The sequence below is a fragment of the Schistocerca americana genome, chromosome 2 (assembly GCF_021461395.2).
Source record: "Schistocerca americana isolate TAMUIC-IGC-003095 chromosome 2, iqSchAmer2.1, whole genome shotgun sequence".
Classification (NCBI taxonomy): domain Eukaryota; kingdom Metazoa; phylum Arthropoda; class Insecta; order Orthoptera; family Acrididae; genus Schistocerca; species Schistocerca americana.
In genome coordinates, this window is record NC_060120.1 from 881044074 (window position 1) to 881068413 (window position 24340).

At 38.1% G+C, this 24340-nt stretch overlaps 1 protein-coding gene across 1 annotated transcript in view; it reads right to left on the reverse strand.

Moving 5' to 3' along the window:
• LOC124596360 (Down syndrome cell adhesion molecule-like protein 1 homolog) overlaps positions 1-24340 on the reverse strand; it is a 68128-nt gene that overhangs the window by 41831 nt on the left and 1957 nt on the right. The window contains exon 3 of the mRNA XM_047135468.1: positions 10722-10990. Within this exon, the coding sequence (XP_046991424.1) occupies positions 10722-10990 (269 nt within the window). The remainder of the gene's footprint in view (positions 1-10721; positions 10991-24340) is intronic.

Consider the following 24340-nt stretch of genomic DNA (forward strand, 5'->3'; position numbering starts at 1 on the left):
ATCTAACTTCAACCCATCCATTTCCCTTTTTAAATTTTCTAACCTACCTGCCCGATTAAGGGATCTGACATTCCACGCTCCGATCCGTAGAACGCCAGTTTTCTTTCTCCTGCTAACGACATCCTCTTGAGTAGTCCCCGCCCGGAGATCCGAATGGGGGACTATTTTACCTCCGGAATATTTTACCCAAGAGGACGCCATCATCATGTAATCATACAGTAAAGCTGCATGCCCTCGGGAAAAATTACGGCTGTAGTTTCCCCTTGCTTTCAGCCGTTCGCAGTACCAGCACAGCAAGGCCGTTTTGGTTATTGTTACAAGGCCAGATCAGTCAATCATCCAGACTGTTGCCCTTGCAACTACTGAAAAGGCTGCTGCCCCTCTTCAGGAACCACACGTTTGTCTGGCCTCTCAACAGATACCCCTCCGTTGTGGTTGCACCTACGGTACGGCTATCTGTATCGCTGAGGCACGCAAGCCTCCCCACCAACGGCAAGGTCCATGGTTCATGGGGGGGATTGCCAAGGTTACAGTCAACAAAATCTGACCACTGTAAGGTAGGGTTGCTGTATTGTGCACCAAGCATATCATCATCCCTTCACATCTGCACCTGCTAGTGTGAACAATTAATGGACTTTCTGCAACATTCTGAGTCATTCCACAGCTTTAGTTGGAGATTAGCAGCAGCTAGACTAGGGAATCAAAACCACAATACAAAATGACAGTGTTTGGTTTGCTGATGTGACCAGAAGGCTTGGACTGCTGATGAATGGTGTTGTACTGTGTTCAACCATGAAGTGCAGTTCTGCACTATCCCAGATGAACATTATAGGTAAGTATAGTGGCAACCTGGGGAGAGGAAGCTTTCTTCTAATATTTTGGAGACAAACAGTGGTGTTACTTCTGGTGTCATGGTGTGGGTAGCCACTGGGTTTGCCACCAGAACATGGCTGGTAGTGACTGAGAGAATTCTGGTGGCACAACGGTGTCTCACAAACATCCTGCATCCTCATGTGTTGCCTCTCATGTGACACTGTTGTGGTGTCATTTTTTTAACAGGACAATGCTTGATCACATACGACACATGTTTGTACAAACTATCTGTGTGATGCTGAGATACTCAAGCGGTTGGCTACGTTACCAGAACCGTCCCCAATACAATGTGTGAGATACTCTCGGACATCAACTTTGCTCCCGTGCGAGTATCCAGGATCCCTAGGACCAGCTACAACAGTGGTGAACAGCTTGCATCAGGAGAGGACAGAATGGCTGTATGACATCCTTCCCAGCTGAATCAGTGTATACGTCCAGGCCAGTGGGAGTGCAGCATGATACTGATAAGTGGGCTCATACTGCCAAGTTACTTGTAATCATTGCAGTAACAACACATACCCTCTCAACCCTTGAAGCTTCGTTTTGTTTCCTCATCCCTTTCAGGGTGCTTCACTTTTCTTATCAGGCAGTGTCTCAATAACATATGTATCAACTAGTTCTACTAAGAAATTTCTCAGTGGAGTAAGAATAGTTCACCACCAATGAATCCACTTATTATTGGTAATATCTTAATGGTCATTATGTGGACATAGAACATTGGAAAGTAATAATGTTTCAGCTGGTGCAGTTGATGTGAGGGTGATATTTTGTGACATGTGGTAACCTTCGTTTTAGTTTTTAAGGTAACTCAAAGTTCTGGGTATAGCCACTATGGCATGAGAAATTGTGTTTAAGTTCACCTGATGCAGCACTTGGGCAAATTAAAGCCTGTGGATCTGTGCCGTGAATCAGTGTCCATACAGAAGCATTTTTTATGAATCCTACACATTTGTGTTTGATGTGGAAAAACGTCAAGGTGCATATAATGTTGTTTGTTGGTGGTGGTGCTTTAACATGTGTTAGAGTGTGGAATGGACTGTCTCAGAAGTTTTCAACATCAAAGTTATATGACAAAAAACCAAATAAACGTCATGCATTCCATCTATGAAACTGAAATAAAATGTTCTAACAGATCCTGCAATTCAATTTCACCATGGTGCCAAACTGCAGAAAGAGTGTCAATGAATTGGAATCATGTGAAAGACTGCAGTACCTTGTGAGATATATTTACTACATTTGCCCACCAGATATTGAGATTCCATTTGCATGCAAACAATTGCAAAGTCAGCATTTCATATATCTGTAAACTATTAAAAAAATTGAAATACTGAACATTATTGTTCTAAAGTAACTATAGTGTCATGCCACTGTAGCAAGTGGCCATTAACATATTTATGTTGGAGCCTCACTCCAACCACTACCAACTACAGAAGTGCTACAGTTATTCACATTAACATGCAAGACATTCTTGATGGTGCAGCATATTATGCTCTCTTATTGGGCTGCATGTAGGACTGTTCAGGTGTAATTTAAATAAGTCTATGAAGAATATCACCAGTGAATAAATGTTCAAGTTTTCTGGTAATGAATGTTTATTAATAGTAAAGAAGATCCCAGACTGTCATACACTCATTGACAGGAGCTCAGTGAGAGATGGGTGTGCCTCACATTATGTGCACCTGGACCTCAACCATCACAGCAATCTTTGGATTAATTGATGCAGTTAATAAAATCTGGTGAGTTTGCATAGCGACATACCAAGTTTTGTGGGAGGACAATGGTTCAGACCCACATCTGGCCATCCAGATTAGGTTTTCCATGATTTCCCTAAATCACTTCAGTCAAATGCCAGTGTGGTTCCTTTCAAAGGGCATGGCTGATTTCCTTCCCCACCCTTCCCTAATCTGAGCTTGTGCTCCATCTCTAATGACCTCGTTGTCAATGGGACATTAAACGCTAAACTCCTCTTCCTCCATAGCAAGTTTGCATTGCAATGAAGAATTGGGACAGATCAGGTCTTTGTAAGTATAGGAAAAGTTTTTTGGGTATCAATACATGGTGTTATAACTTAAACTTGATCAGATAATCAACAACAGATACAAGCTTCAAAAATGTATAATTCAGAATGAAGAAAAGTAGAAAGTAGAGAACAGGAATGATCACCATGGTTTTAGTAGGAACAAAATCAGCAGGTGGTTCAGGAATTTTGCAACAGAGCGGACTTAGAGAGGCAGGTTCTTCCAGCCATCATTCAACAATATAGATGCAAAAACCTTAAATAAATTGTTAACCTAGCATGAGCGGTTTGGAACTCATGTTAAAAGCAATCAAGACAAGCAAACATGAGGGAAAGGACATGCTTGCAAATCAAATTCAAATATTTAAAAAAAGTCAGGAATTAACTGGAAAAAATATACTGAACTGTAAAACCAAATAAACTGTAAAACCAAACTTATAATACATACTTACAGGATATCAGGCACCAAGTATTTGTTTCAAAGATGAAAATGGCAAAATGGGATTAAATAACAAAGAAAAGTGTGAAATTTTAGAAAATTTTTTTGAAAAGCTGTTAAATTGTCCAGTTCCAACAGATAAATTAGAATTTCCAGTGACACCTCAAAATCTAGAGGAAGATTTCCCACCAACAGAGTTAGAAATTAATGAAGCCATCAAAACACTCAAAAACAATAAAGCAAGTGGTGAAGACTCCATTACAGCAGAATTATTGAAGTGGTCAGAACCAAAAATCACAAAGGACCTACAACTGCTTCTTGAGAACATTTGGAAAACTGAAAAGATTCCAGTTGAATGGAAAACGGCATTAATCCACTAGTGAATAAAAAGGAAGCCAAACAAAATGTCAATAATTATAGAGAAGTGCCACTTCTGAAACTTCCTGGCAGATTAAAACTGTGTACCAGACCGAGACTCGAACTCGGGACCAGAGCACTTGCCCGCGAAAGGCAAAGGTCCTGAGTTCAAGTCTCGGTCTGGCACACAGTTTTAATCTGCCAGGAAGTTTCAAACCAGCGCACACTCTGCTGCAGAGTGAAAATCTCATTCTGGAAGTGTCACTTCTGCCAGTGGCATACAAAATATTATCAAAAATTCTCCTGAACAGGGGGGTAGATACTTTAGACAAACAACTGGGAGAATATCAGGGTGGTTTCTGAAAGGGAAGATCCTGTGCAGAACAGATTTTTAACTTAAAGTCAATAATTCGCCATAGAATGTTAACTAGCAAACCAATAATAGTGTCATTTATAGATTTCAAAAAACCATTTTTGCAGATGTTTTTGAAATACTTTCAGAAAACCTGACAAGCAGTTATTCAGATAAACCTTCTGGAAAAAACAGCAAACATAACTGGTCTCAAAATTTCAGCTGCAAAAACAAAATTCATGACAAATACAAACATTGCACCAAAATTCATAGAAACACAAATAGGTAAAAATAGAATGAGTAAATAAATTTAAATATCTGGGAGAGACTATACAACAGAATGGACTAGAAAAACCTGAAATAGATGCAAGAATTAACAAATGGTTTGACCAAAAATATTTACAACAAGAAATGTATATCTAGAAAAACAAAACTAAAACACTACACCACAGTGGTATGACCAGAATGTTTATATGGATCTGAATGCCTAATGATAAACTATAAGATGGACAAATTAGAGGTACTGGAAAGAAGGATTATTAGAAAAATAATGGGTCCAATAAAAACTGCATATCGTTGGAAAATAAGAAGTAATGAGTAGATCTACAAAAATATAGAGAAAATATATGAAGTAATGGCCTAACGAAGATTAACCTTTTTCAGACACCTCTACTGAATGGATAGAAATAGACTAACAAAACAAATACACCTATATTTCTGGAAGAAGAAACTGAAAATAGCATGGATTACAGAAGTAAGGAAGGATCTAGGAAGAAAGAACATCAAAGAATCAGAAATAGCAGAAAGAAACTGTTTTAAAATTAAAATGCTAAATTTGGAAGGCTTTCAAAGCAGAAGAAATAAAAAATTGGGAACAACATGGACAGAAGAAAGGAAGAGACTTCATGGGGAGAAAATGAGGGAATACTGGAAAAATAGGAAACAACAACAAAGGAAGAAGAGGAACTGAAGTTTTAATGTGATCCTAGTTGGTCAATAAGATTGTAAAAAAGAAGAAGAAGAAGAAGAAGAAGAAATTTCATACTGCACAATAAATGTTCATGGGCAAGAGGCAAGGAACTCAAAACCAGCTAGCTGATACACCAAAAGAAAGGTAGTATTGTTATTGTTAAGTCACAGGTGAACTAACTTTCTGCATAACACAACAAGAGCAAGCATCTGAGAAAAATGAGATCGGGTGGGGGTAAGGAGAAGGCTTGGGCAGGGAGGGGGGAGGTATAGGAGGTTTGGTGGGAGATAGTGCAGTGCTGCTCTAGAGCACACAGGGACAAAGTGGAGGGAGTGTAGGGCAGCTATGTGCAGTTGGGAGGTTAGAGGGAGTGCAGGGGAGAGGTGGGGGGGGGGGGGGGGGGGGAGGGGGTAATGGAAAAGGAGAGAAGTAGTAAGACTGGGTGTGATGGTGGAATGAGGGCTGTATAGTGGTGGAATGGTAACAGGGGGGCTGGATGGGTGAGGACAGTGACTAACTTTGTCCATATCAAAACTACTAACCACCAGCAATACCTCCACTTTGACAGCTGCCACCCGTTCTATACCAAGAAGTCCCTTCCATACAGCCTAGCCACTTGTAGTCATCGCATCTGCAGTGATGAGTGGTCCTCTTGAAATATACCATGGGTCTCACTCCTGCCTTCACAGACCATAATGACCCTCCCAACCTTGTACAAAAAGAAACATCCTGTGCCTTATCTTTCCAGTCTCCCACCACCTCCCAAAATCCCAGCATCCAGCCACAGAGGAGCATCCTCCTCTTAACTCAGAACCACCCAGGACTGGAGCAACTGAATTACATTCTCTGCCAGGGTTTCAACTACCTCTTGTCATGCCCTGAAATGAGAAGTGTCCTGCCCACTATCCTTCCTGCCCCTCCCACAGTGGTTTTCCACCATCCACCAAACCTACACAATATACTCATCCATCCCTACACAATCCCTGCTCCCAGCCCCTTACCTCATGGTTCATACACCAGTAGTAGACCTAGATGCAAGACCTACCCCATACATCCTTCCACCACCACCTACTTCAGTCCGGTCACAAACATCACCTATCCTATCAAAGGCAGGGCTACCTGCGAAACCAGTCATGTGATCTACAAGCTAAGCTGCAACCACTGTGCTGCATTCTATGTGGGCACGACAACCAACAAGCTATCTGTCCTCATGAATGGCCACTGACAAACTGTGGCCAAGAAACAATGGACCACCCCATTGCTGAGCATGGAGCCAAACATGATATCCTTCATTTCAATGACTGCTTCACAGCCTGTGCCATATGGATCCTTCCCACCAACACCAGCTTTTCTGAATTGCACAAGTGGGAACTTTCCCTGCAATATATCCTATGTTCCCGTAACCCTCTTGGCCTCAACCTTTGTTAGTCATTGTCCTCATCCATCTTGCCTCCCTGTTGACATTCCAGCACTATACAGACCTCATTCCATTAATGCACCCAGTCTTTTTATTTCCCTCCTTTTCTGCTACCCCCTTCTGCTCCCACCTCTCCCCTGCCCTCCATCTAACCTCTCGCCGGCACATAGCTGCTCTCTCCACCTCATCCCTGCGTGCTCCTGAGCAGCACTGCACTGTCCGCCACCCACTCTGCTATACCTCCCCCTCCCTGCCCCAACTTCCTCCTTACTCCCACCCAGTCACCACTGCCATCATGCGCTGGTGCTGCTGCTCACAGTGTGGCTACAGTTGCCTGAGACTGCAGTCATGTGTGTGTCAGTTGCGTTTGCATTTGGGTGTGCATGTGTGTGTGTGTGTGTGTGTGTGTGTGTGTGTGTGTGTGTGTGTGTCGTTTATTTTTGATGAGGGCCAAAAGCTTTACTTATGACAGTCTATTTGTTGTGCTTATCTGCAATTGGACTTGTACAAACACTTATATTTCCAATTGTGATTAGTCTGACATTACCCTGAAAGGTCTTTCTGAGGGAAAGCTCACAGTACCTGAAACTGGTGATGAACACCTGTGTTTGATATATGTGTGGCACTTTGCTCTTTGATCAACTTTCACTCTCTTATAACAGCTATTGCAGCTATATGCAGACATGTGCAACAGATTTCCATACTTTTATCTCTTCTTCAGTCTTATCAATTTACGCTCCTCCCATAACTTTCACTGACCTTAACTCATCAGAGAAAAATCCTTTCTGTCCCACTACATCAATCAGCCATTTTCTTAAGAATCCTTTTCAGTAGCAAGAGCCAGACTCTGGAATGTCCTCCCACATTATATTAGAAAACTGAATAACATATACAGCTTCAAAAGACAAAGACATATCTATTGAAGTAATAATAATGTCTACCCTTGTCCCCACATGCAATTGTTACCCTTCTCTCAGTTAGCGCAGCCTACATAAAGTTCTTTCCCTCAGAACTTTCTACGTGAGAAACAACTTTTGTATGCCTGTAAGTACATTTTGTATCTGCTGCTATCACTGTTATTATTATTATTATTATTATTATTACTGTATTTTAGTGATAGCAGCAGAAGTAGTGGTAATAATAGTAGTCCTGCTAGTATGAACTTTATTAGTTCATAGTCAGTATCATTTATTCATGTTCTCTATAAATACATCCAGATAATTTTTATTACATAAATCAGATTATTGTTTTTTTTTTTCCTTGGGTAACTATGATTTAAAAATCCAACAATCAAAAATCCAGGATGGGCTGTAACAATATTATGAAATTCCTTTTCATAATATTGTATGATTTAAAAATGCACTGTATGTGCGAAACCTGGACCAACATAAGAGAGGGCCTAAAGGCCCTAATCTGCTCAAGTTAAATGAATACACTTGAGAGCAAAGTGGTTGAAATGTGACCAATTAGTACAAAAATGTGTACTGGCAAATGTAAAAGAATAAGGAGAAGTTACATGAAGAAATCTGAGTAATTCTGAAAGAAAGGAAAAATGATTTATGAAGGTTTTCTGGGTGCAGAGACACACCGCTTTGTAAAAACTGTCATCGGCATTTGAGCCACATTTGCAGTGGGCTTTCTCTGTGTTTACTGTAGCTGATACTTTGGCCAAGACTTTGGTGTGAATGCGCGTGCTGTTGTTGGAAAAAGAACTAGTGCTCAAAAGCTATTGCAAATGATATTTTCTGTTATGTTTTTCTGTGCTCCATGCATCAGTCTGCTATAGGTGAGTAGTTGCCTTTCCCTTATTTTATGAATTGTTCCATCCAAGAATTGCCATTATTGTTACACACTCACTGAAGTGATTTTATTGTTCACACTAAAAACAAGCTGGTATACAACTATTAAACACATGTTGTTTCCTATCATTCAGTTTATCTGGCTGCATATGTCCTATTTGTATGTACAAAAATACAGGAATTCATTTCCAAGGAAATCGTCTGACAAGAATAAAATCAAGTTTTGTGTTGGGCATAACCAGGAAAAGCCTTTGAGGAGCTTCACATTAGAAGTTGTAGACCATTTGTCTGCATTCTTAAAGAAACACTGGTTGAAAAATGTACACTGAGCAGTTAAGTCATTGTTACTGATGCCAGCTACTTATTCACACCAGGATGGTACAATCAAAGAATTCATCAACTAATACTGAAAAAGGAAGATTTATTTAGGGGACACCATGAAAGAAAAAGAATTAATAGACATTTCAGTACTGAAGCTATGTATTTTCATGTGTAAAATGTTAGCATTAATGCTGCACCTTGGTACTGAAGAAATTTATCTTAAACTTCATCAAACTGAATTAACTGAACAGAAAATCTTAAGCATCACAAAAATAGAGAAAGAAATGCAGAACTCTATCATGGAAATTTTGATAATTACAGGGATCAAGGTCCACTAAACTGTCAGGACAATGAAGAAAAAGTGTCATCAAGGTAAACAGGGAAAATTCCACCTGATTACCAATGTAATGTCAAAAAAGTTTGAGAGCAAGGATAAGGAAATATAATGCCAAATAGGTAACAAGTGCAAGACTGCCATGATGTTTTTTCATTCATTCATTGCCTCATCATTTTCCATGTGGAAATGGAGATAACAGGTTTCATTTCAGGCATAAGTTAATTAAAGAAATAGTTGGTTGTGCTGGTGTGAACTGGTACCAGCACACCAGTCGGCAAAGAGGTTGCGAGACGATCAATAGAGGCCAAAGGCAGACTCACAAGAAACGCGCCACCAACCTCCTCTCGGCCACCAGTATTTGGATCGCCACCACAGACTGGAGGGACAGTCAGTTTCAGTCTGTCATCCAGTGAGTCACTGAGACATCAGTCACAGCCCAATCACTTGCAGCTGCAGACAGTCGCAGGCAGCACATAGTGACCAGAGTAGTGTACACAGTGGACTTGTACTTCACCAGCAGTGAGATTAATGTGGTCTATTACAGAGGGCTTGTACCACAAGAGGTGGACTATCTTGAGTTAAGTAATTTTCTGTTCTTATGAATAAAGAGCCTAGTTAATATATGCATACAGTTTGTGTTATAGAAAGAGGATACTGGCCACCAAATAACATCCTCTCCTTGCTTTCTGTGTTACAAGCCTGCAATGACAATGAGATGACACAGAATTGGTAGTGAACAGACTGTGTGGGGAATGCTAATATAGATGATGGTAGCATTAAGAAGAACATAAAATATGTGTAGTGGATATGGGACAGATACCCATACAAGTATGTTTGGACAATAGACTGTGCTTGGAGATCAATAAAAGCACAGTCATTTGCAGATGTCACTTTGAAACTGTTAACTATAGGACAGTATTAGAATGATTATGGAAGATGGGAGTATGGAGTACGAAACTCTTTTCATTGCTGATTTCCTTCTCATTCTTAACATGGGCACCCATGGTACACTTTCCCTAATCCTCAAATTGTCTCAGTTTCTACTGGTCTTTCCTCTTATGTGATGGACAAAAGAATTTGTGGATCATAAAATTTGTGTTTGAATCAACTTTTGTCTACATGTTGAAGACTGGTGATGGCTTGTAATGACTATTGTTTTATTTTCACACAAGTGAAATTTCCCTTTGGAGATTACTTTCTTCACACCACTCTTCCTCCTCATTATTTTTTATCTTCATATTAACCCACTAGGTTTATGTAATAACTTCAGTCATTGTCAGTTTTATTATTATTATTATTATCATTATACAATTGGTACCTCTCATCCTGGAGTCTGAGTGATCTGCTCTTCGTTTTTATCATTTCCTGACCTATCCCTCACTCCTCCTTGAAGGAGGAATTAATACTTCCAAATGCTAGGCTAGTGTCATGTACTTATACATGTGTATCTCAACAATGCTAATTTTTTTGCCACCTAGAGATAATTATTGACCAGCAATTCTAATCACTATTTTATTATTATTTTTATGCTGTGTGTATTCTAGCCATACCCTATAACATTACCTGCAGGCTAATATTTTTCTCTAACCTTCATACAATTCCACAGTAGCTCATTAAAAAAATTAATGTTTGGTATTCCTCATTTCAAACTCATCACACTATTCTATTACCTGTAAGACTGCTGTAAGGAAACAACTTGTGAGAGATTCACAGCAAAGAAATCAGTTCTGACCATTCTTTAAAATTTAATGCAAGTTTTCCTAAAAGTAAAATAACTTCTTTATTAAAATTCATAAATTATGATGTAAGTCACAGAAGTAAGCAATGAATTTTACTAACCCCTTACTCCATATTGTACTAGGATGGGGTTGCCCAACAGTGATGCAGGGCAGAGCAAGTTGTTCTCCTCTGGCTGCCATCATATGGATTCCAAATGATGCAATCCTTGCTGGAACTTGTTCTGTTGGTATTTGTACTACATGCAGACTGGCGTCACTCTCTCCTACCACTGTCGCTGCAGTCACCCAGAGCTCGTAGCGATGGTGAGCGATTAGATGAGACAAAATATAATGTGTCTGTGTAGGAGGAATTTCATATTCTTCCCTCAGCTGTGAAGGATTAAAATGTTCTAACATAATAATCAAATTTTCTTGCAAATTGGGAAAAAATTTTGAAAAACAAAAGGGAATTTATCAATGCTTGCAGAGATATTCATTTTATTATGGCACCAGATGCTACTGAAATTTAGTTAAAACAAAACATTTTGTTAATTAAGAGCCATCATATCAGGTCTCCAATGTTTTAAATTCTTCATATCACACACACTGTTAGCCATGATTTTACTTATTATTAACTTCCTAGTTTTTCCTTTTGTTCTGTGAGCTATCTATAGCTCACATTCATAAGACTTCAAATTTTATTTTACATAAGATGTACATTTTAAAAAATAACATTCTTACCAAATTATTAATCAAGTTAGTTGCTTTTTATGATGATAAAATATCTGCAATAACAATAAAATATTAACTGAAGTTATTGTTTTTCTGAGAATAAAGAAAACATTTTGCATGTCATAAAGCAATTGTGGGTCACAGATTTATATAAAGTTTTAAACACATGTTCTTCATTGGAAAAAGAATCACCTAGTTTTGTCTTTAGCTTGAGGCTCTGTAGTTTTGGGAAAATTTGTTTTGTATCCCCTTCAGCAGACAATATCAATATGAGAGGCATAGATTTTGTTAAGGTATATAATCATAGCTTTGGTGACCAGGCAGCTAATGACTGTTCTTTGAGTCATCTCAAACATGTTTTATTGGTGGAGTCAGAGGCTCACATGACTGATTAATTATGAGCATGGAGTAACAGGCGGGTAGGTCAGTTACTTGTGAGAAGCTGTTTGTTATGTTACTTATTAGTCCACCATTTTTGACTTTGCTGTGTTTTGGTTACATTTTGAACTAGCAGTTTGAAGCACTGGTTCATGACTTTTGAGTAGTACTAGGCTTGTAACTTTGACAGTTAAGTAGCTCACTTATTTTATTTTTTGTTGTTTGGGACATACATCCAGTCACAACTTTGCTACAAACTATAAACTTATATACCTAGTTGAACAGTAAAATTCATATAAAAGGTTTGTGTGTCATTTAAGTCCTGATAACTGTAGTTCTATGATGAGAAAGTCCAGTGGACAAGTGGTGAAGGTGTAACAATCTGGATTTGCAAACTTTGATTCAAACGCTCATTTTGGTTTTGATTACACTTTATTTTTTGTAGTGTAAAATTTTTCACAAAATAATCGTCTGTTCAACAATACAAATAGCTCTAGTTCTGACCTCCAGTATGAACTATCAGGGTGTGCTGAAAAGTAATGCCTCCAAAGATTGTATGTGAAAAGTCTTAAAGCTTTTTAAATAAAACTAATGTTATTAACAGTCTACATCTTTATTCTTCATGTCTACACATTTGTTTTTCTCAACATAGTCACTCTGGTGACAAGCACATTTATCCCAACGAGACACCAGTTTGTTGATACTGTCACTGTAGAATGTTTGACATTGTTGACAGAGCCATAAACTTATCTCTGCTTGCACAGTTTCATCACTATCAAAGTAAAGTCATTGTAGATATTCTTTAAGTTTTGGAAAATCGGATCACAGCACACACATATAGTCTGGCATTGTCATAGTGAAGCAGAGGGGTGCTTCATGTGTGGATGAACTCTTTGAAATTGAAACTTGATTATAGCCTGCTGTTTCTCATAGACTGACATATTATGTTGCACATTGCCATGTTACATGCTACAATTCAGAGCCCTCTAGCAGCAGAGGACTGCAAACGAGTAGACATGAAGAATAAAGATGTAGAATGTTAATAATGTTTGTTTTAACTGCAAAGTTTTAACTCTTTTCACATAAAAATTGGAGGCATTCATTTTCAGCACACCCTCATAGCCTCTTGAATGTACCACTTCTGTATTATGGTCATACCACATTTACCATACAGATCTGATCCATGAAGGTGTCTCGTATCAGTGGAATTATACTCTAATGAATATTTGGAATGCAGGCAATGGTTTAAAAATGAACATTAACATTGAAAACTAGTCACAATCAAGTAATTGTATGCAACTGTGATAGAAACCTGAACAAATGATAAAATAAAATTAAGTGTACGAAGCCATTTTTTAAATTTCTGAAAGTATATGTTGGAAGAATAATTGAATATAAATGTGAACATGAATGGTAAACAGATAAGAAGAGAATAGAAATTTTTGAAATATGGTATTTTTATAGAAGTATGATTAAGATTAGATGGGTAAACTGGATAACTAATGAAGATATACTAAAGTGAATTGGGGAGACATCAAATTTAGTCAATTTGGAAGTGAAAAGAAGTGTGTTTCTGGGGAGGAGGGGGAAGGTCTTTAAACTGTAGATGGAGACCAAAGCTTGACATCAGTAAGCACATTCCAGTGGATGCAGGTAGCATTAGTTTTACAGATGTGAAAAAACTTACATGAAATAGACTAACATGTAGAGCTGCATCAAACCAGTCTTTGGACTGAAGATCAAACCCCAATGACTAGAACCTTGATATCTATAGCTACATCTGCATCATACTCCATAACCCATTGTATGTTGCACAGATGAGGGTATCTTGTACCATGACCAGTTATTTCCTCTCCTGTTCCACTCATAAATGGAGTGAAGAAAAAATGGTGTCTCTATGTCTCCATATAAGTTCTGATTTCTCTTATCTTTTCTTTCTGGTCCTTACACAAAATTTACACTGGTGAATGTAAGAAACTGTTCTGGAGTCAGCCACAAATGCTGGTTCTCTAAACTTTCTCAATCGTGTTTTGCAAAAAGAAGGTCATCATCCCACCTGTGAATCCCATTTGAGTTTATGGAGCATTTCTGTAATACTCATATGTTAATCAAACCTACAGATAATAAATCTAGCAGCATGCCTGCGATTTTCTTTGATGTCTTCATTTCCAACCTTGTGTGGATACCAAACATTTGATTAGTACTCAAGAATGTGTTCTACTTGTGGTCTCCTTTATAGATGAGCTACACTTGAATAAGGGGGAGAAAGACAGGTTGGCTCCTCTTCCTGCAGAAAATATATGGGAGGTCATCATCACACAAAGCAAGATCCCTGTGCTTAGTGGCACCAGAGGGGGTTAGAGTCAGAAATCAGGCACCCTGTTGTGAAATAAGTTCAAATAACATAAGAACCCCGCAAAATGGTAAAGAATGCAAAGAAAAGTAAGGTTACCTTATTTCATCAGAATATTACAGGACTGAGTCATAAGCTAATTGAGCTTCTTGTCTGTTTGGATAGTTTAGAGAGCTCTGAAAAGACAGATAGCCAGCACCTATCTGAGCACCACACAACAACAGGGTGAGAGAAGTTAACTATAAAAGATTACAGTTCAGTACCTTACTGATGAAGAGTTAACATGTGCAAAAGAGTTGTTATATACATTTAGATAGAGCACAAATTTAGAAACATTGAAACATTGTAGTAATCAGTGCACAAAAGTGTGTGCTTGTGAATTAACGGTGAAAAATAGTTTACTTTTAATTCTAACAGTAATAGATCCCTTCTCAGAAATTTTGATCTCCTTATGAAGAATATGGATTCCCTCCTATGCTATATGTCACACAGCAGCAAGCAGCAATTTCAGTGTAGATTTTCTAAAGGACTGTGATAGGAAATATCACCTAAAACCTTTCTTGGACCTTAAAATTTGATCTCAACAATTAATTTTTCAACACTGATGGATACTGACAACAGGACTCAGATTGATAGTGCTTTCTTTTCTGAAGCTCAAAACAAGAGAATAACAGTACACCCAGTAACAAATGTTCTCTCTTGTCATGATGCATAGTCCATTAGGATAAATGAGGAATGCCTTGTGGTATAGATACTCCTCAGTGGAAATCAGTTGGAATAATTAATGATTTCAGGATGAACATTTGTAAGTATAGTTTACAAGAGATGATCTGGGATGAAATTTATAATGAACCAAATGCTGACATGAAATTTATAATGAACAAAATGCTGACATAAAATTTAATCTATTCCATGATACATTCAAATCAGTGCTTGAAAATAAGTTTCCGCATAAGCTAATCAGAAAGGACACTAAACAGTCATGTAAAAACCATGGATCACTGGTAGGATTAAAGTATCATATGAAAGGAAACCCTCTATGAACCATAGACCTTGCCGCTGGTGGAGAGGCTTGCATGCCTCAGCAATACAGATAGCCGCACCCTAGGTACAATCACAATGGAAGGGTATCTGTCGAGAGCCAGACAAATGTATGGTTCCTGAAGAGGGGCAGCAACCTTTTCAGTAGTTTCAGGGACAACAGTCTTGATCATTGACCGATTTGGCCTTGTAACATCAACCAAAATGGCCTTGCAGTGCTGATACTGTGAACAGCTGAAATCAAGGGGAAATTACAGTGGTAACTTTTCCTGAGGGCATGCAGCTCTACTGAATGGTTAAATGATGATGGTATCCTCTTAGGTAAAATATTCTGGAGGCAAAAGTCCCCCATTGGGATCTCTGGGCAGGGACTACTCAGGAGGATGTCGTTATCAGGAGAAACAAAGCTGGCGTTCTACACATTGGAGCATGGACTGTCAGATGCCTTAATTGGGCAGCTAGGTTAGAAAATTTAAAAAGGGAAATTGATAGATTAAAGTTAGATATAGTGGGAATTAGGGAAGTTCAGTGGGAGGAGGAACAGGACTTCTGGTCAGGTGAATACAGGGTTATAAATACAAAATCAGACAGGGATAATGCAAGAGTAGGTTGAATAATGAATAAGAAAACAGGAATGCGGATTAGCTGCTATGAACAGCATAGTGAATGCATTATTGTAGCTGAGATAGACATGAATACCACAATAGTACAAGTTTATATGCCAAGTAGATCCGGAGATGAGAAGAAGATTGAGGAAATGTATGATGAGATAAAAGAAATTATTCAGATAGTTAAGGGAGATGAAAATTTAATAGTCATGGGGAACTGGAATTCAATAGTATGAAAAGGAAGAGAAGGAAAGGTAGTAGGTGAATATGATCTGGAAGAAGGAATGAAAGAGGGAGCCACCTGGTAGAATTATGCACAGAGCTTAATTTAATCATGGCTAACGCTTGGTTTAAGAATCAAGAAAGAGGGTTGTAAATGTGAAAGAGACCTGGAGTCACCAGAAGGTTTCAAATACATCAAGGACACGATAAGAAAGAGATTTTGGAACAAGGTTTTCAATTGTAAGACATTTTCAGGGGCAGATGTGGATTCTGACCACAATTTATTGGCAATGAACTGCAGATTGAAACTGAAGGAACTGCTAAAAGGCAGGAAGTTAAGGCGATGGAACCTGGATAAACTGGAAGAACCAGTGGTTGTAGAGAGTTTCAGAAGCAGCATTAGGAAATGGTTGACAAGAAAAGGGGAATGGAATACAGTAGAAGAAGAATGGGTAGCATTGAAAGATGAAATAGTGAAGGCAGCAAGGGATCAAGCAGATAAAAGGACAAAGGCTTGTTGAGATCCTTGGGTAACTTAAGAGATATTGAATTCAGTTGATGAAAGGAGAAAATATAAAAACACAATAAATGAAGCAGGTGAAAAGGAATACAAATATCTAAAAAATGAGATCAACAGGAAGTGCAAAATGGCTAAGCAGGAATGGCTAGAGGACAAATGTAAGGATGTAGAAACATATCACTAGGGGTAAAATAGATGCTGCCTACAGGAAAGTTAAAGAGACCTTTGGAGAAAAGAGAACATCCTGTACGAATATCAATTGCTTAAATAGAAAACCAGTTTTACATAAAGAAAGGAAAGCAGAAAGGTGGAAGGAGTATATAGATGGTCTTTGCAAAGGAGACATGCTTGAGAGCAATGTTATGAAAATGGAAGAGGACGTAGATGAAGATGAGAAGGAGATATGATACTGTGTGAAGAATATGTCAAAGCAGTGAAAGATCTAAGTTGAAATATGGCCCCGGGAGTAGAAAACATTCCGTTAGAGCTACTGATAGCCTTGAGAGATCCAGCCATGACAAAACTCTTCCATCTGGTGAGCAAGATGTATGACAGGCGAAATACCTTCAGACTTCAAGAAGAATATGATCACTCCAATTCCAAAGAAAATTGCTGCTGACAGGTGTGAATATTACTAAACTATCAGTTTAATACATTACAGCTGCAAAATACTAACATGAATCCTTTACAGAAGAATGGGAAAACTGGTAGAAGCCAAACTAGGGGAAGATCAATTTGGATTCCGGAGAAGTTTAGGAATACGTGAGGCAATACTGACCCTACGACTTATCTTATAAGACAGGTTAAGGAAAGGCAAACCTATGTTTATAGCATTTGTAGACTTAGAGAAAGGTTTTGACAACACTGGCTGGAATACTCTCTTTCAAATTCTAAAGGTGTCAAGGGTAAAGTACAGGGAGTGAAAGTCTATTTACAATTTGTAGAGAAACCAGATGGCAGTTACAAGAGTCAAGGGGCATGAAAGGGAAGCACTGGTCGAGAAGGGAGTGAGACAGGGTTGTAGCCTAACCCGATATTACTCAATCTGTATATTGAGCACGCAGTAAAGGAAAAAATAGAAGAATTTGGAGTAGGAATTATGAGGTTCACCGATGACATTGTAATTCTATCAGAGGCAGCAAAGGACTTGGAACAGCAGTTGAATGGAATGGACAGCATCTTGAAAGGAGGGTATAAAATGAATATCAACAAAAGCAAAATGATAATAATGGAATGTAGTCAGTTTAAATCAGGCGATGCTGAGGGTATTAGATTCGGGAATGAGACACTTAAAGTACTAGATGAGGTTTGCTATTTGGGCAGCAAAATAACTGATGATGGTAAAAGTTGGGAGGATATAAAATGTAAACAGGCAATGGCAAGAAATGCGATTCTGAAGAAGAGAAATTTGTTAATGTTGAGTCTAGATTTAAGTATCAGGAAGTCCTTTCTGAATGTATTTGTATGGATTGTAGCCATGTTTGGAAGTGAAAGATGGATGATAAACAGTTTACATAAGAAGAGAATTGAAGATTTCGAAATGTGGTGCTACAGAGGAATGCTGAAGATTATGAGGGTGGTTTGAAAAGTTCTCGGAATAGAATAGAAAATAAGTACTTACATCACTGACACTTTTTTTATATTTTTCAATTAGTCTCCTTGTAGAGTAATGCACTTGGTCCAATGATGTTCCAGTGCCTTGATCCCATCTTGAAAATGAAATTCCTCCAGGCCTGCAAAATAGTTGTCAACTCCGGCTATCAGTTCTTCGTTTGAAGTGAATCTTTATCCACCAAGAATAATTTTCAGTTTTGGGAAGAGATGGAAATCTGACGGAGCCATATCAGGTGAATAATGTGGGTATGGCAACAATTCATAACTTTGTTCATGTAATTTTGCCATGACGATGGCATATGTGTGTCAAGAGTTGCAGCACCTATCTTGCAGGTAATTTTTTCATTTCTAATTCGTCAGTTAAAATGTGATGTACCCTTTCAGATGACATCTGGCAAGTGTGAGAAATTTCTCACTCTTTCAATTGGCAATCCTCCATTACCATTTTGTCCACTTTTGCAATGATTTCTGGACTAATGACACACCTTGGCTGAACGATGCATGGAGCATCATCGAAGCTCTCCCGACCAAATTTAAATTCATTTGTCTGCCTGACAACAGTTGAATATGAAGGAGCAGAGTCCGCCAGTGTATTCTGGAAATTGGCATGAATTTTCATACCTTTCTTTACAAAGTACTTAATGACTGCTTGAATCTTGATTTTTTTCCATCTTCGCAAATCACTACACAGGAACAACAACAGAGCCATGTCACTGCCATAGCTCTCTTCCATGAGCACTGACATGGCACGTGTTTACAGGCAATATTCCCATGAATATCACATGAACAACTGGTTGCGCTAGCGTTGACCTCTCATGGTAATTCCAAGAATTTTTCAAACCACACTCTTAGATGGGTAGATCACATAACTAATGAGGAGACACTGAATAGAATTGGGGAGAAGACAAATTTGTGGCACAACCTCACTAGAAGAAGGGGTCTGTTGGTAGGACACATTATGAGGGCATCAAGGTATCACCAATTTAGTACTGGAGGGAAGCATGGGGGGGGGGGGCGGCGGGAAGGGGGGGGTAAAAATTATTTTAGAGGGACCAAGAGTTGAATACAGTTTGCAGATTCAGAAGGATGTAGGTTGCAGTAGTTATTCAGAGATGAAGAGGCATGTACAGGATAGAGTAGCATGGAGAGCTGCATCAAACCAGTCACTGGATTGAAGACCACAACAACACGAAAAGAAAAGGTAATTGTATTTGTCAGCAAGAAGAAGTAAAGATCCTGCAGTTGCACACTACAAAAACTATTCAACATTACTAAGAACAGTTATTAAAAATCAAGGAATATGTACATTATGTCAGCAATCAGTAGTTCTGACAACAGACTTTAAGGCTATATGGAGTGTAGTAAAACAATTTAAAATAATGACTCTTCCTAGTTTACACATCTATGAATGTGTATGCTTTCTGAAAACTCACCAGGAATTTTTAACATTAAATAATCAGGTTCATAACCATGAAACAAGGAACAGGGATGATTTTCACAGAGACACCCACAAAGGAGCACTCTACCAAAAAAGTGTACACAACCAGCCCAAAATACTTTTTAGTGCATTGCCTTCTACAATAAAGAAAATTAAAGAATTTTATAGATTCAAGGTAGATCTTAAACAATTTTTACTGACACATAGATTGATAGCATTGAAAAATATCTGAATATGGAAAAGTAATATTATTTATATATACTGATATAAAATATCTGTATATATTATCCAAGTTTTTGAAACAAACTGCAGATAAGAAACTACATTGTAATTGACTACATCCATACAATGTATATTGTTAACGGATGAATAAAGAGAGATTGAGATTGACAATAGGACGACAACAAACCACTGAACATGACAACATCACTATTAATTTAAATGGGAGGGCGACAAATGATCAGTTACAGGTAGAAGATATGTTTAATAATCATTTTTAAATGTGGAAAAAGTATAGGGACAAAAAGTCCAAGAGGAAAATGAAAAGAATATTTTGAGCAAGCAACTTACTTAAAATTCAACCATACAGATGTCTCACCCACTTCTCCTTCTGAAATGAAGAAAATTATATATTCTCTACAAATAAATGGTCATCTGGATTTGATGGAGATTCCATCAGAGAACCAAACAGAATGTAATAAGCACTGTCTTCTCTGAAATATGTAATACACGAATAACTCAGGATATATTCCCCTGAGAGATTGATATATGTCATTCTTAAACCCGTCCAGAAGAAGATTTGAAATGTGTCAGTTAACTACAAACCTATTTTCTACTCACATCATTTTCCAAAATTTTTGAGAATGTCACATATTTTAGAATAGTATCTCACCCGAACAACAATAATATCCTCAGTAAATCACAATTTGGATTTTTGAAGAATTGCACAACTGAGAATGACATTTGCACATTCAATCACCAAATTTTACAAGTAATGAATAAAAAAATATCACCGGCTGGCATTTTCTGTGACCTATCTAATGCATCTGACTGTGTGACTCATAATATTCTCCTGGACAAACTGAAGGTTTATGTAAGTGATGGTATAGCAAAACCAATGTATGTCACATGTAATTAAAAGAATGCAGACAGTTATACTTAATAATACAGCCAATTTAAGCAGGGGAGATTCTTCTGTCTGAGGAGAAGGTACTTATGGGCTTCCACAAGACTTAATCTTAGATCTGCTATTGTTCCTCATAAACGCCAGTGACTGTCTGCCTAACATACAACAAGCAGAATTAGTTTTTTCTTTGGGAGTGGTATTGTAATCAGTCCAAACACACATATAGCAATGGGAGAAATGATAAATAATGTTCTTACCCTAGAACACATGGACTGTATCTCTCAGACCCACATGGATTTTTTTAAAAACATATCCACAATAGTACACTATTGTTCACCCCGATAGCTGAATGGTCAGTGTGACAGACTGCCATCCTAAGGGGCCTGGGTTCGATTCCCAGCTGGGTTGGGGATTTTCTCCACTCAGGGACTGGATGTTGTGTTGTGTTCATAATCATTTCATCCTCATCCAGCGTGCAGGTTGCCCAATGTGGCATTGAATGTAATAAGACCTGCACCATGGCGGCCGGACCTGCCCCGTAAGGGGCCTCCGAGCCAATGATGCCAAATGCTCATTTCATTTCCAGTACACTATTTAATACTATGCCATTCATTGTAGCTTTAAGTTAATGTTCCTAGAGAAGACCACTAATTGTCTCATCATTCCTCTTTGTTTGCCAATCTATTGTTGACATGGGAAGGAACATGTTCTGGGTCTGATAGACACAGCCCATTCATTTATATTAGCTTTCCTTGTCATGCTGACTGTGAGCAGTTAAACTGCTTAAAAATGGCTTAACAGTGTCCACTAAGTAAGGAAGAAACTGAAAAGTTGTTATTAGGAAGTGATGATGACACAGTGTGTGAAATGAGCGACAAACAGCTGGACAGAGAAGATAATGTTATTATTCCTGACAGATATGCGAGTATGATCACTAAAACTAATCAAGACTCTCTATGAAGTTGTGTAGTGGTTCCAGTCCCTCTTCCAGTGAATCTTCTCCTTGCTATCTGTCAAGAGATGGGCAAACTAAATGGCTGAAAAATGTGGCCAACCAAGAAGTCTATACCAAATTTCACAGCATAGTTACCCAATTTCCTAGTGTAAGTGGGGAAGCCATTGTTGAAGTCTGGAAACTGTTCATTGATGACAATTTGTTTGATTTGATAATACAGAGCACAAATACCTACATAGATCATGTAAAACCGCTTAATTAAAATGACCCAAATACTGCAGAAACTTAAAAAAATTATAGTTAAAGGCATTTCTGGGTCTTCTGTATGAATTTTGGACACTTGTGGCACAGGGACAGAATTTATGTCTCTGAAAAGACTTCATTTTCTTTTGGATGTGTTAGATTAGATAATATTCACACAAAAGAGGAATGTAAGAAAGTGGTAAGTTGGCCCCTGTACGTGATATTATGGAGGGATTCACAAAAAACTAGACGAGGCATTACAGAACAAGTGCATACATAACAGTGAATGAAATGTTACTGGATGAAATGTTACTATCCCTGTGGGGATTTTGTTCTTTCAGAACGTACATTCTTTCAAAACACAGAAAGTATGGGATCAAAATATTTATCATGGCAGATGCAGGAACATACTATGTACAAAATTTTGAATTATATGTAGGACAACAACCTGCAGGTTTCTTTCAAATTAGTAACACAGGTGGCAATGTTGTGCTTAGACTTGTAGTGCCAATGAAAGACACTGGAAGGAATATTGCCCTTGACAACTGGTTCACAAGCTACACTTTTGCTCAAAAACTTTTCACAAATTGTAAGCTTACACTTGTTGGAACATTGAGCAAAAATAAAAGAGAAATATGTTTGTCCATATTCAGATTTAGTGGTAATTTCATATTGGTGTCCTATGTGCCAAATAAAAATAAAAAATGTGATTTTGCTGTCTTCAATGCATATTACAGTACAGTTGGTGAAGAAACGGGTAATCTGAAGAAGCCAAAGATTACTGTATTATGTCTATAACTCAACAAAGAGTGGAGCGGAAGTGGTTGATGCTAGGTGCTAAAAATGTAATGATGGAAGGCAGACAAGACATTGGTCATTGGATGTTTTATGTCATTTGGTACATTACTGTTATAAATACATACGTACAAGACAAAGCAAACACAGGACTTGTATATTTCGAGAGGCTGTTTCTCAAGCAACTGAATTTGGAACCGATAAAACTGTATGCGGCACAGAGAGCTAACCATAAGAATCCTCCAAGGGACGTTTTCCTACTGGAAGCACAGCTATGTGGGATTACGAGTGAGACTGAAGTTGTTCCAGAACGCAAATGTGGTTGTTCCCATAAATGGAAAGACAAAAAAACAAATCTTCTGATAAACCTTCCGGGATGTAAGGTCGTGGTCCATGAAACTCTTCAGCTCCTAACATTTTGTCCAGAGCTGCGCTGGACATCTTCAGAGGGGCGTTTCTCCTCCGGTGAGTCTTGCCGACTGACAAGTCAGACGTCGGAGAGCGACTTATATATTGTAGAAAGTGGGCGTGACCAGAGTTACACGTGATATGTAGAGATAATCTTTGTCAGAGATAAAACTTAACTATCGATCGTAATCTCGTCACGGATAAAATATTTTATCTCTGACAAAGATTATCTCTGGATATCACATGTAACTCTGGTCATGCCCACTTTCTACGATATATAAGTCGCTCTCAGACGTCCGACCCGTCAGTCGGCAAGACTCACCGGAGGACAAACGCCCCTCTGAAGATGTTCAGTGCAGCTCTGGACGAAACGTTAGGAGCTGAATTGTTTCATGGACCACGACCTTACATCCCGGAAGGTTTACCAGGAGATATGTCATCTGGTCGTGAAAGCCTTCATACTATGACAAAAAAACAAAATTTTTTTATAAAAGTTGTAGAAAGTGGCTATGTCCGTCCATTCTGTAATGTTATGCAAAAATTGTGCAGAAAATTCTGATAAGTAACATGTGTATCATAATGAATGACAACTATATTTTATTAGACTGTACTCTGCATTAAAATGTGTAATATTGTGGAATACTGTGTAACAGTCCTAAATTCTGAACTTGTTAAGGTTGCGAGATTTCAAATATAAAAAAAAGTATTTTTAAGTGTTCAAGGATGTTTTTAAATACTTTATAATTTGATTTACAGAAGTTTGGAGGAAATTCAGTCTTATTTTTAAAGAAAATTATGGTAAATTTAAATACTAATAAACAGCAAAAGAAGTATTTTAGGCAATTCTGTTGAAAATTTATGTCTTACTTATTCTGGAACGTATATAAAATGTTGGGTTTGTCAGACCAAGCCCATTCGTTTGTGTGTGTGTGGGTTATTTCCCCCTCTCCCATCCCTCGTCTATTCTAGGGTTAAAACTACACTAGAGTCGTTTTCTGTGAATGGACTCACTCTCAGTATCGAAAAGACACATCATATTCAGTTTCACCTATCTAGAAGTTCTACACCAATGTAAGTGTAAAATACAGTGAGGAAATAATAACTAGGATGAAAATGCCAAAAAAATTTTGGGATCTATATTGATGAGAATTTAAACTGGAAAAAACACATTTTAGAGCTCCTAAAACAACTTAATTCTGCCACATTTCCATTTAAATCAATGCAAATCTTTGGGAGAGACAAATCAGTAAGCTGACATATTTTTCATATTTTCATTCAATAATGTAATATGTGGTGCTCAGCCATGA